This window comes from Dromaius novaehollandiae, chromosome 6, assembly GCF_036370855.1.
Source record: "Dromaius novaehollandiae isolate bDroNov1 chromosome 6, bDroNov1.hap1, whole genome shotgun sequence".
Classification (NCBI taxonomy): Eukaryota; Metazoa; Chordata; class Aves; order Casuariiformes; family Dromaiidae; genus Dromaius; species Dromaius novaehollandiae.
Window position 1 is genome coordinate 36,148,005 of NC_088103.1, and position 12,871 is coordinate 36,160,875.

Here is a 12,871-nt window from a genome sequence, read left to right on the forward strand (position 1 = left end):
CAGTGGTATTGTATAAATAGCCAGGGCTGGAAAAATAACATTGTTCTGCTTTTGCTACCAGAGGCCAGAGCCAATACCTCCATTTGTACCTTTCTTTGTTGTTGTACTGAAATAGTTGTATTATAGTCCCTGTGAAATGCTGGCCATAAATGATTAAAGAACATTTTATATATCAGGTGATAAATGTGCTCTGAAATCCCGTGAATTTTTCTTTTTATGATTCCAGTCATGGGCTGGGACTGAGAGTCCTTTCCAGAGTAAGCAAAGTGTAAGTTATGCTGTCAGTCTTGGACAGCTTTATCTTAAAAAAGACTGCACACAGTATACATGGTGTGCTCTCAGTAGGAAGAGATACACCTATTGCATATACACATCCATGACATACAATCCCAGCTGTGCACACAGCCATGTTAGAGAAAGCACTGCATCCACAAATGGTTGGAGCAACAAGCATGACAGCGGTCCCCACGGAGGCTCCGTAGGCAACCCAAACACATACGCATTGTGCACAGATGCACTGTCCGCAGACGTGGTGAAAGATTCGTACAAGACAATCAAACACACAACTTGAAATACTTTCTTCACTTCCCATCACCAGCTTCATACTGCAAGAATACACCTTCCATCAGAAATACATACTGGTAAAAACAAGCAAGTCCCAGACATGACAGACATACTTCACAGCTACAGACACATCTCCTCACAGTAGCTCTCTCCTCTAAAGATTTCCATTCCCTCTTCAACCACTGGCCAAATTAATAAACAAACAATTTATTCTAGTTTTTCCCCACACCAAAGAGGGCAACTATTATCATTTTGTACATGGCTTCCCACAGGCAGGACTGTCTTGCTGCAGACCAGTCCAACTGCAGAGCCATACCATACTATTGGAGAGGTGCAGGAATCAGCGAGGGGACTCAAAACCATTGGCCAGTGACTCCTGCTCTTCCCTTGCTCTTGGGAATGGTCTCTAGGACAGCCCCATTGCTGCTGCAGACCCTCTGAATACTGGTTCCAGTGTGTTACTAATGTATTGGCATTAGCCGGAGGTAGGAAGAAGAGCTATTCTCATGCCCTACTCTGTCCAAGAGGCACGAAGGAGTGCCACAGAGAGTGGGTTTCCCCATTCTCTGCAAGGTCCAGCTGTAGAATAGCCCACAGCCTGGAAAAACAATCTCCCAGCGAAAGGCTCCTGTTGAATTACGAGGGGAGAGAATCAAGAACGTGATGAGGCACTAGGGCAGAACTTCTATTTTCTCTTCATTCCAAATGCAGTTTCCTCCTGAGCAGCATCAAGCAGATTTATCTTTGATGTAGAACCAGTTTAGGAGTCTACACACACAAACACATTCACTACAATGCAACCAGATGAACCTACCTATTCTACCCGAGAAGCACATACACACAGACACATGTACATGCCTTTTTCTGGCATCATCTTCTCAAATAATCTTTCTTTTCTAAATATATGGCTATCACCACACAAGGACTGATTTTGCAATCTCTCCACTTCTTTTTAATTCATCTATGGATTTTCTTCTTCTCTCTTCATCTCCATTTACCCCTAAGCAGTCATCATTTGCAACAACCCCACTGGGACAATCACACTGGATGGCTTTCTGTTCCCTTCCAGCTAGAACATCAAATTTAAAAGAAGGTTTGTGCCAGGTTCAGTGTCAGCCAATATTCTTTCTATCTAGATAATCAGCAGATATGACGCTACAAGTCTGATCCCATCAGTTTCAACCTGGGTTACTGTGTATTGTCAGCCTAATAAAACAAAGGCTTTCCTTTCCCCCTGGGATGTAGGACACCTTTACATAATGCAGTGAAACTGCTTCTCAAGCTGACAGTAATAAGAGGCAACAGCCTTTCCATGGGCTGCCAGCATTGCAGAGAGATTAACAGTAAAAACCTCCAAGGGAATGGGAAATGCCAGTGCCCATCCTCCTGCAATTCATATGCAATTATGCACAACACTCCGGCTTTCTGTATGGATATTTCAAGGTGGTTTCCAAGAAAACAGGAGCTGAAGGCAACCTGGGTAGCAGAGCTAATATTCAGGTGGTAAAGGGGAAATAAAGGAAGCATCTTCTTTTTCAAAGGAACTCAGAGCTGGTTCATGGCTTTTGTTCTAAATAGTCAGAAAGACACCTGGAAGATATCTGAAAAAAGTTGACCCTCCTAACAGCAACTGAGGATCAAATTTGTATTAGCTAAAGCACTGTCTCCAGAAACAAGACAGGCAGCAGAGCAAGAGAAGTATAAGGACATATTCAAAGTCCTGTTCTTAGGTTCAGTAATCATTGAAGGCAATGTAAGTTGGCCTTCTTACAGGTAAGTTTTGGCAGACTGCACATTTGTCAGGAAAAGGTTCAGGGCAAAGGGAACATCAAGATGAGGTAGGAGGGTTCCAAGTTTCCCTGCTTATGCGATTGCCCAAGAGGGCCTATTTAAAATTACTTCAATTCCCAGAATAGCCCAAGATGGGTAGGGTGACAGAGGTGGCTAAAAACGGCTGTTTCTTCTTCCTTCTAAAACAAGAGCTTAGGCTCTCAGAAATTCAATAAAAACAGCAGAGTGTTAGGAGTCTTCAGAGCAACTGGCTGGACTGATGGTGGCTCAGGGCACTCGGGGCAGCAGGATTCTGGCTGAGAAACTAAGAGTTCCTCTTAGGGACTGAATGAACTATTCCACTACATCTTCTACTACACACATTCCTACATAGACACGAGCTCTTCTTCACCTGAGACCTACATAAGAGTACACCAGTGAATCCGTTTGTGCTATCAGGCTAGTCCCTAACTTACACATCTATGCAAAACCTGGCCTTGGAATTCAGCTGATTGCACTGAGATCCTTGAATAAAAGGAGGTAAAACTGTATTTAGCCACTAGAGCCATAAGGCTCTGTTATTCACATGGGTACTACGAGAGTGATGTGCAAAAAGACAATGGTATTTGTGTTACATGAACTCTTGAGTTAGGAATGAGACATTTGGAGTTATGACATACCTCATAGAGGTCAATCATGACATTCCCCTCCAGCCCTTGACTGCTCTTGACATTTTCCAAGGCCAGGGTGAAGTACACCCCTCGGGTGTCGGAGATATACAGGTTGTACGTATCATTCTGGTTCCACTCTTGAACAGCTGCAAACACCTGATTTTCATCCGTGCTGATAACATGCATGTCCTAAGGAAAGAAAACAGGAATGTTACTAGAGGGAGTTCTGCTCTGTCATTTTGAAGGGCACCATGATAATTGTAGAGGAGCAAGAGATATATTTAGGATGAAGTTTAATCAGAAACTGTACACAACACTCTGGAAAGCAGAGAATTCCATCCACACGTGCTCTCTGCCAATTTTCAAAGTGGTAATTAACTGATGAGGTGTCATTTGAACATTTATATTGGCAATATAGCATTATATAGCAGCACTTTTTTTCCCCTCACCAAAATTTTCATTTTAATGAGTATTGTGGGTGGGGGGTGTTGTTTCGCAATTAAATGATTTTATTTGTGATTGTGAAATTAGACATATTAAAAATGCTTTCTTTAAAGGAAAAGAGAAAGAAAAAAGCAGCACCTGAAACATGCTTCTTGCATAGTTCCTAGGCACCAAGTGTGCATGGGAACTGATACATGAAGGATCTGCTGGGGTGATCTGCAGCCAGCGCTGCTGCTGTTTATTATTTTTAATGAATGTAACCTAGGAGAGTGGGCCACTGTGCGAAACACATCCCAACAATATAACAGAAAGACAACTCTAAGGCTCACAAGATTCAAAGAGCAGAACGGTAGTTAGGTCACTAGCTTTATGAGTGAGGTTTTGTTTTTCTTTTCTGTGTTTGGTCTGTGTGCTACAGCAGGTCGAAAGCAATGAAAAAGAGCTTAATTGAAAAAAAATTCTATTAAACCTGATTCCCTCTACCATTGCCAGGAGAAATCATCACCCCAAAAGCTGCTAGCGGGGAGACAGTTATAATGAAATTCCCAGGCTCCGTCTGCCCAGTACAGGAGCCCCGAGTTCCTTGGTGCCTTAAAAATCTGTGGAGTTACGAAAAGAAATGCAGATTTCTTAGCACCAGGTGATTCCTAAAAGATTCAGCTGTTCTGTCTGCTTTGGGCACATATCCCAAAGTTGTTCTGCTTACATGAATCAGCCAGAGCTTTCTGTATGCAAAACTGGGAACTTAACCAGAAAACACATTCTTTGGAAACTGATGCTACTTCTGTCTTCTGGTAATAATAATCTTTGACAATTTGCTTTCTTGTGGATATGTAGGGGTGTTTACTGCTCCAGATGGAGACCAGTAATATAAAGATGAAAAATAATACAGGGAATAAATCTGATTTATAAATTTTAAGTGGATCCACCATCAACTTAAGATTCAGAACAGCTGTCTGTTCACCAGATCCAGATCTGAGTATCAGAGTGGATGGATATTCACTTGATTTACTTGCTTCTTTGTGCTGCAGTAAAAAGCATCCCATAAAATGGCCTGATTTTGTGGAGGAATGGATTGGGTCAATTCCTAAGGTGATAGGAAAGACAATGTAAGTCCCATTGGCTTCTACTAATTGTGGTTGTGAACAGATATCCTCTCTCCAGTACAGCTCTGCAGCTGTACAGCTGTACAGCTGCACTCTCTCTGCAGCTGTGCTAGTAGAAGTTACTGCTGCAGCTGCTTGTCGGAGGCTCTTTGTTTCAGACTGTCACCCTAGTCAATGTGCTGGTAGAGTTTGATGAGTAGGTGTTCCTAAGGTGCTTCAGGCAGCATCAGGAAGCACAGCTCTAATCTCCAGCTTAAGCTTTTGGATATGTGCACACAAACATGGACAGACCTCTCTGCTGAAACACAGACAGAGATTATGAGCAAAACTGCAATATACAATTTCATTAACTTTTAATCAATAGTTTTGTAATAACTGGGGGAGAGATGTAAGAAGATATTTTGATCAACACCAGGGAAAACTGAAGGCAATTTCATAAATGCTGAACAGGCAAGTAAGATAATTTATTCACTAGACACTTCCTGAGTTTTGATCAGATAATGCTGTAGGATGCAAGTCTAAGAAGATCCCAGTAAGGCTGAAGGAATTTAACCCCGGAGAAGCACAGACTGAGACAGAACTGGCATAATACATGTAGTGCAGAAAGTCAAAGACAATGTTCCAACTGCTTACCTTTGTGGATCAGTTAACTTTTCCTCTGAATATGGCCTTGCCCAACAGATGCAGGTACAATGCAACAGTTTGATAGAAGGGGACTGTTACATGTGTGTCAAACATGTCTTTGAGCAACATTAGAGATTTTTAGTTTCTATGTTGGGAGAATCAGTATTAACTAGCATATCACATTCACTCCCAATATCTGAGCCAGTTATATGTACCAGGACAAATCCCTGTCATGGAAATGTCATGTTTTCAAAACTAATGCACTGGACTTTCTAGCTCATGCACTAGGAGAGATGAATGGCCAGGAGACAGAAACCTTTAAGGTTATTGGCTTTCATTTCTCATCTCGACCTGAGCCTGTAGTTCTGCAGAATCATCTGCTAGAAAACCTTTGTCATTTCTCAGTCCTGATGCAAGTGCCAAGGTTTCTACATCACAGTAAAGCATGAATCTTAAAGAAGAGCTGAAACTCAAACATGGAGAATGACTGAATTCTTCTTCAGACCAGAGTTGAGGTCACAGGAGAGAGGCAACTGGTACAGGACGAGCGAGATTTGTTTACCTATGGTAGTGAAAATTTAACAGAATATAGTCAAGTGCACAGAGGGCCACTGTCAAAGGCTGTTTTTGGAGAAAGTCATTCAATTTAACATCCAGGTCTCCAAAGTGTGCTGCCAAGGCTGAGACTGGTGTGTAGTTCCACACTGCTGCTCTTCTCTTCCAAACAATCTCTGGAGCACTGACAAAGGCCTTCTCTCCTTTTCCAGTGTCCACTTTCCTGCCTTGCTCTACCAAAGGCGAAGTTGGAATAGATCGACTCTACAGTCCAGTAGGAAGGAGAAAAGACTGAAGTTTCAAACTTTCTTGCCAACTACATGAAAAATTACATTGACAAAAGGTCAATTCTGGTAGAAGGCATCATCTACTGCGGATTTCTGGTAAAAGCTCATTGTTTTTCCAGCAATAAACCGTCTTTGGGCTTCTTCTCCACAAGCAGATAGTTTACACCCATTTTATGAGGTTTTCTGTATTGGCCTCAACATATCACACCATGCTGCCATACTGAGAGCATCAGATTTGCCACAAGGAACACCATCCCCCTGCAAGTAATATGGAAATCAGTCATCCTAGCAGAAAAATCTTTGCCTTTTTTTTTTTTTTTTTTTTTTTTTTTTTTGTAAGTGGGACGAGTGCTTTGAGGGAGGAATATTGCCAAAAAATCGCATTCATCCTGACATGGAGTAAGAGCTTCCCTAAACCCTTCTCTGCTCCAACAGAAATTCACTTTACCGCCCTACAAAAGGGAAGAGAAAAGGAAAGCAGAGCAAGGCAACTTTCTCACACAGCCATTGCCATCTTCAGGGGCTCCTCATGCATCTGTCTACAGAGAGCCTGAGCATTCCTCCCTCTGCTCCAGGACACGGTGGAAGTACATTAGTATGCAGCTCTGCCATCTGTCCTTCTTGTCTTTCCAAAGACAAAAGACCACAATACTGTGCATGGGTTTGATCAAATGTCTACTCAAATAACTAAAGGCCAAGGCTTTCTGAATCACTAAATATGCTTCAGGTCCCCTTTTTGCACTTGGTCAGAGAGCTTTTCTTCTTGGCAAGTTAAAATTGCAGGGTTGTGTAATGCCTGTTTTATCCTGTCCATTCCTGGGACTGTCAGCTCTTTTTAAGGTCTGTATTTCAGGACTTTTTTTTTGGGGGGGGGGGAGGAAGGGGGGTTATTGCTTCCTCCATCAGGGTGTGCATTCTAAGGTCAAAAGACAGTCATAGATTTAAAATGGAGGTACCACAAACAGCTACCCCAGTCAACCCAGCCCCAGGACATGTCTTCTTTAAAAGAGACATTGTTTGTCTTGCCTCTGTATTCACAGATGTCTGCCCTGTGCATTGGTCTAAAATGGAGCAAGTTTGAGAATCTTGTGTGTACACTTAAGGTGCATATTGTTATTCTCACAACTGATTATAATAAGCTGCACTATAAAGTCTATGTCAGAGCCCAAATCATGGTGCTGTTGTACAGAGCGAGCAGTAGCAACCCATTGCAGGAATTAACAGGTCTCAATAAAGACCATTTGCAGGGTTAACACAATCTGTACACAAATGTACAGACATATTGTTCTATGGGAGACAGTTCCAAGCTCATTCAGGCTTTTTACGCAAACTGGCTATCAGGCTAACAATTAGTGCCTGTAGCAAGAATATTTTGGTTTTGGGTTTGCTATAGGCCATTCCTGCCTGAGAAGCAATATAACCTGCTAAAGCAGCCCACTGCCACACTCCTCCAGTTCAGGAGCAACACACCGAGGTAAAGAGCTTGATATTTCAGTCTTCAGTTTCAGAAGTCGCTCAGCACTGTTTACCATATTTGGTCCCACGTTCTTAGCTGAAGGAGATAAAAGAGAATTTAGGCATAAAATGAGCTGTGTGTTTTAATTCCTTTGAATAGTACGGTGCTTTGTGCATTTTTAATAAAAGCAGCTATCCTGCTTTGATAGCAGCCTCCCAGACAGCCACAGTTCCACTGTAGCTCCTTCCAGGCCAAATGCAGCTCTTCAGCCTTTGAAGATATTCTGTGATTGTGACAAGGCATCTTATCTCCTTAAATGTCTGCCTCTTTCTTTGGGTCAAATAACACAAATATATTGCTTCCCATTCACGGAGAACAAATTGAAACTTAGTAGTAGTGCATTTTCCCCCTCTCTCTCCAGAGATCTCAGAGATGGTGGACGCTTGGAGATATAAATGTGGAGGTAAAGGAGGCAACCATCTCGAAGCAAGCAGTCTCTTTACAGATGGTCGGAATCAGGTGCAAATGACAATTCTGGTAGGGCATTGCAACAACTGTCCTAAAAATGCAGTTCCTTTGCTAAGGGCTATTTCAAATAAACACCCGTTCAAATTTGATCTGTATTGACAGAGTAATTCCTTCCTGCCTGCACAGGAATTTTTAAACTACGCTTTAGAGTAATACTTTTAAACATGACTGAAGATTCTGGGACAGCCAGAGTTTTACACAAAGTACAGGCTTTGCCTGGGAGTGTAGAAAGAGGTACATTGGGAAATAATTCCCCAAATCTGTATATCTTCTAGGAAAAAAAGGGTGTTGATCTTTGCTGGAAAGAATTTACTAAAGTTACCTTACACAGGTTATGTTTCTTGTGTCTTCTGTGTCTTGTGGCTTCTGGCAGGGTCCACAAAATCCTGTAAGCTTAGGTTTTCGGTTGACATAAACAGGAGCAAAGCAATGGCAGAGCAGGTTAGGTATGGCATTGAAAGCATGGGTTTGAGCTGCAGTCCGGATATATGATGAAGACCATCTCCAGTCAATCCACTATAAATGGATCAGTTGGGGTGAGGAGTCAAAGACAGCCGGCTGTGCTAATAGACAAATTATCCCTTTGAATACTTCCATCTACAAAACCTGGTATTCTTTCAACTTCTAGGTACAGGCTGATCTTGCACTTGTTTTCTTTTCCTTTGGCATTTCCAGAAGTTAACCAGGGATTGTCATTTGCCTTCAGATGTTAGATCTTGCAGAGAAACCACAGGATCATCTGCCACCTTTGAGCCTAAGTTTCATTAAAGCCATGCTATCAAGAAATGAAAGACCCTCAAAAAACATTCTCTGTCTTTGTCTAAGAAGCCATTAGAAGCCCAGATGCAAAACCATGATTTCTTCAAAATGGAGCACTTTTTCTTCTGCTGACACATTTTAGATAGGTCTCTTAAAAAATCCAGCTCCGGAAAGCAGCAATATCCTTTCAAGCTCCAATGCTAATTCACCATTGTTCTTAATTAGGGAAGATATGGAGCAGACACACAAAGAATCTTTTTGCTTGGTTCCCATTAAAATCTACTAATGAGGCAAAGCACAAAAAGTGACCCACACAGGACAGCAGCAGGAAAATGGAATTTTAAGACTACAGAGAACCTCCTCAAAACACTGTTAGCTAATCATAATGTAATGGGAACTGACATGGACCACGGCATCAGTCTACATTTCATGCTGATGCCCTTGACTAGCTAAAGCACTGACTTTGTTCCAAGTTCTTTTCTGCTTACAAATGTTCTACTAAAGAAGAATAACATTTTCATTCATTGCAGCTCACCCTGTGATTACTAATAGGATTTAATAATTTCTGAACAATCAAAAAATCTCTAGGTACGTATAAGCATTCCAGCAACAGTAGCCTACCTTGGGCAAGGAATACTTCGGCAGCTTCATCTGTGCAAATGCATTCCTCCTATAAGAAACGTAATAATGTGGTCTTCCTCCTGATGTCAACTATGAGAAAAGCAGGCAAGTTATCATCAGGATTTTTTACAGTCTTTTTTTATTAGCATGGAAAATATCAAGCAAAAACTGTCAAGGTAAATACCACGGTATTGGTGGCAGTAGCTTAAAACTGTAGTACTGTGATAGGTGACAAATAACCATTGATCAAACTGATGGCTTAGAAAAAAACAGAGTAAGAGGAATTCCATTTTCTGCAAAGACAAAGGCCAGAATTTCAGGTGAAAGCCTGGGGAAGGTGAAGTCCTGGCTTAATTTAGGCCATTTATGTGCCCTCTGCCTTACCACAAAACAGTCTGCTCTCTGTAGAGCTGCCGTGTAGGTTGCTGGTTAGATCAGCAGATTGGCAGACAAGATGCTTGATTTCTATTTCTATCTGGTTCTGGTTCCTGAGTGGCCTTGCACAAGCAACCATTTCCATGTATTTCCAGATCAGTTAAGCATTCACGGTTCCTGAAGACAGGAAGAGCTGTGGTGATTTGGTGTTTCTGTGAATCAGGCTATTTATTTGTCTCAATAGTAACGACAATACCTTGAAAAAGCTATTTTTAAGTGATGTGTGGTTTCATTTTCTACCACCTATTAAAGAGGGGGGGGGGAGGAGAAGGAAGAGGGTAAAGCTGATAATGTTATCTAACTCCCAGTGCTGCTGAAGCATAATCAATGTTTGCAAAGTACTTTGAAATCCTTGGATGAAAGATACTGAAGAACAAATATTCCAAGGAATCCTCCATGCAGAACTTTGCTTTAATTACCTGCTGTATGGGCTTATCAAGACTTCTTTTTAGCAGTGAGTGTTTTAAAATGCACTGCAGTAGTTTAAAATGCAAGATACATTATACAAGTTCATACCAGATTAGGTAAAAATAAGAACTATTTCTTATTCTAAAGCTCTTCAAATATATTTTTAAAAGTTGGGAAAAAGTTAGGAGTTCCCAGCATGGAATTTAGGGAGGGCAAATGGATTGACTTATCTACGGTGTGCAGTGAAATCAGGTTAGAACAGCAAATACAATCTTGAAGAGCACAAAACCACGGCATCAGTGACAAAGCAATGAATCAATTCAGATACTAAGAGAAACTCCCCAGCTCCTGCGTCACTCATGTCACAAACACACAGCCACTCTGAAATCGGAGAGTTTGTCTGAACAATGATGCGTGCCCCTGTTTTCCTTACCTCATAAACATTTTATTTATGCCTCAGACACACTGTGCACAAAGGCTATTGCAGAACGTATGTTCCAGATTTATTTGTGGATGATTTAGATTGGTGTTTATGATTGAGTTCATTAACTAAGGGTAATTAGAAATCAACTCGCTCGATTTAAAATCTCAGTCCACTCTCTTCCCTCCACCCCTAAGCATGGCAGAATATGAACTGTCTGGGAGACCAGTTGAAACCTAATGATTTCCAGTTCACCTCCATGTTCCCTGCACTTCTGTTATCATTTTTGGTCTGCTTCAGCTCTTAGTAAACGGACACTGGCAGCAGGCTCGTGGAACCCACAGCAGTTCGGATTTATTCTCTGGCTCTCACCTGGAACACAGCTTGGCTGAATACATCTTCTCTCCAGCCTTTTCACTCTAATCACAAGTGAGGCACAACAATAAAGCCTGATTACTCCTCCTTCAGTTCTTCCCGATTCCCTCCCTCCCTTCTCTGTTTCCCTGTCATGCTCAATAAAAGCTGTGGTCTACTGCCCCTGTGACAGCAGATGACTGATGTGTCACTGCAAGCTGGGGGGTGAGAGCCACTAGTCCTAGGGTGCGGATGAGACTGCAGGAGATTACTCCAGTACACATGGTGTATGCTCCAGCCAGGAACTCTGTGACCCTGTGGTGATGAGATACTTGAAGCAGGGGTAGAAGGAACCCTATCAGCACTCAGACAAGCTGCTACACTCCACTGAGTGCCTTTATTATGGATCTAGTGTTGCCTGATTAGTTGGGGATTAATACACCTGCACAGACACTCACAACACACACACGCGTAAAAAAGGAAGGGAAGAGAAAATAATAGAATAGAAAATAACAAAATAAATAAGAGAAGAGGGTGTTCTGCACCTGAACGAAGACATAATCATCCTGGACGATAAGGGAATTATGGTCAATATAGCCTGGAAAGGGTTTGCTGCGGGTGGCTTCACTGCAGTTCTGCATCCTGCAGGTGATGTATTGAGCATCTGAAAGGCAAAGGACAAAAACAAGATACCTCTGAGATCCTGAGCACAGATTCTTCCTATTGCCACAAACCGATTTGCTGAGGCAGGATTTCTGCTTCCCAGTGTCACATGACATGAAATGACATCATCCATTGCATCCAACACAACACTTTTCTCCTACGTAACTGATAGACCTGCCCTCCATTGCTCTCCTCCTTTAAGGTCCTTCCTTATTCACTCGGCTTAGCTTCCCATTATTTCTTTCATTCCACTCTAAATCAGATATCAGAGCTGCATGTTGCTCCTTCGCATCAAGAGGAAGCCAAGCATTGCTGACCTGATTATACCAGGCCACTCTTGTGCTTCCATGCAACATTCGAAAGTGCAACATAATGCTTGGGGTTCAGGTTTGACAAAAACTTAGCCAAGGGGCTATCCTTCAGCACCTTTACCCGCCCTGTTCAGTTGACTTGGATGATATCCAAGCTTAAGCTTAAATTAAAAGACTAACACAGTGAGGGAACAACAGTTGTGAAAGATCCTCTACAGAGGCAACAAACAGAACCTGAATCCTGTGACTCCCAGAGTGACTATGCATCTGAACAGTTGTGTCTATTCTGCAGGACAGATATTCTCTGTGGTAAGCCTCTTTAGTTTCCCTGTCATCCCCATGGTCAAGGTCTAGAGCATACACAAGTGCAAGGACACCTTCAGAGGACACCTGCTCCAAGGTGTTGCCACTGAAAACCCCTTCCAGGGAGCACCTCTGCACTTCCTATAGCACTTAAGTTCTGGAGAGTAATTCAGATCTCCTTCTGTTCAGGAGCCTTACCTGGCTCTGTCTTGACAGTGTAGATAAGTGGACTCTGGCAGACCTCGGCAATCATTACAATCTCACTTGAAACTAGAGGCCTTAGCAGCTTCAGTCTGTCTTATGCTTCAAGGTAAATGGCCCAAATGTAGCCCTAAAGCCATCTCACCCACCGTCACCATATAAGGCTTCCTCGACTCCTGTTCTGAAGTACTGGAGGATGCTCATCTTTTAACCCATCATCTGAATAAAAACAATTTGAATTTCTTCAGCGTGGTAATTTATCCCAGAATACAGAAGTCTCAGCATTCAATTTAGGCTCTTTCAGCTCAATTACAAAGTTGCACTTTGTTTAAGGACAAAGCTGATTTGCAGGGAGAAGGATTTTGGCATTTTAGTATTAGCACTTCTATG

At 42.2% G+C, this 12,871-nt stretch overlaps 1 protein-coding gene across 2 annotated transcripts in view; it reads right to left on the minus strand.

Annotated features, from left to right (window-relative positions):
* The window catches only part of LOC112993673 (VPS10 domain-containing receptor SorCS1), a 315,899-nt gene that overhangs the window by 69,125 nt on the left and 233,903 nt on the right, over positions 1 to 12,871 (minus strand). For both annotated transcript variants that reach the window (XM_064514196.1, XM_064514197.1), the window contains exons 7-9: positions 11,549 to 11,667; positions 9,386 to 9,475; positions 3,015 to 3,194 (exon numbers count right to left, since the gene is read on the minus strand). In XM_064514196.1, the coding sequence (XP_064370266.1) occupies positions 3,015 to 3,194; positions 9,386 to 9,475; positions 11,549 to 11,667 (389 nt within the window). The remainder of the gene's footprint in view (positions 1 to 3,014; positions 3,195 to 9,385; positions 9,476 to 11,548; positions 11,668 to 12,871) is intronic.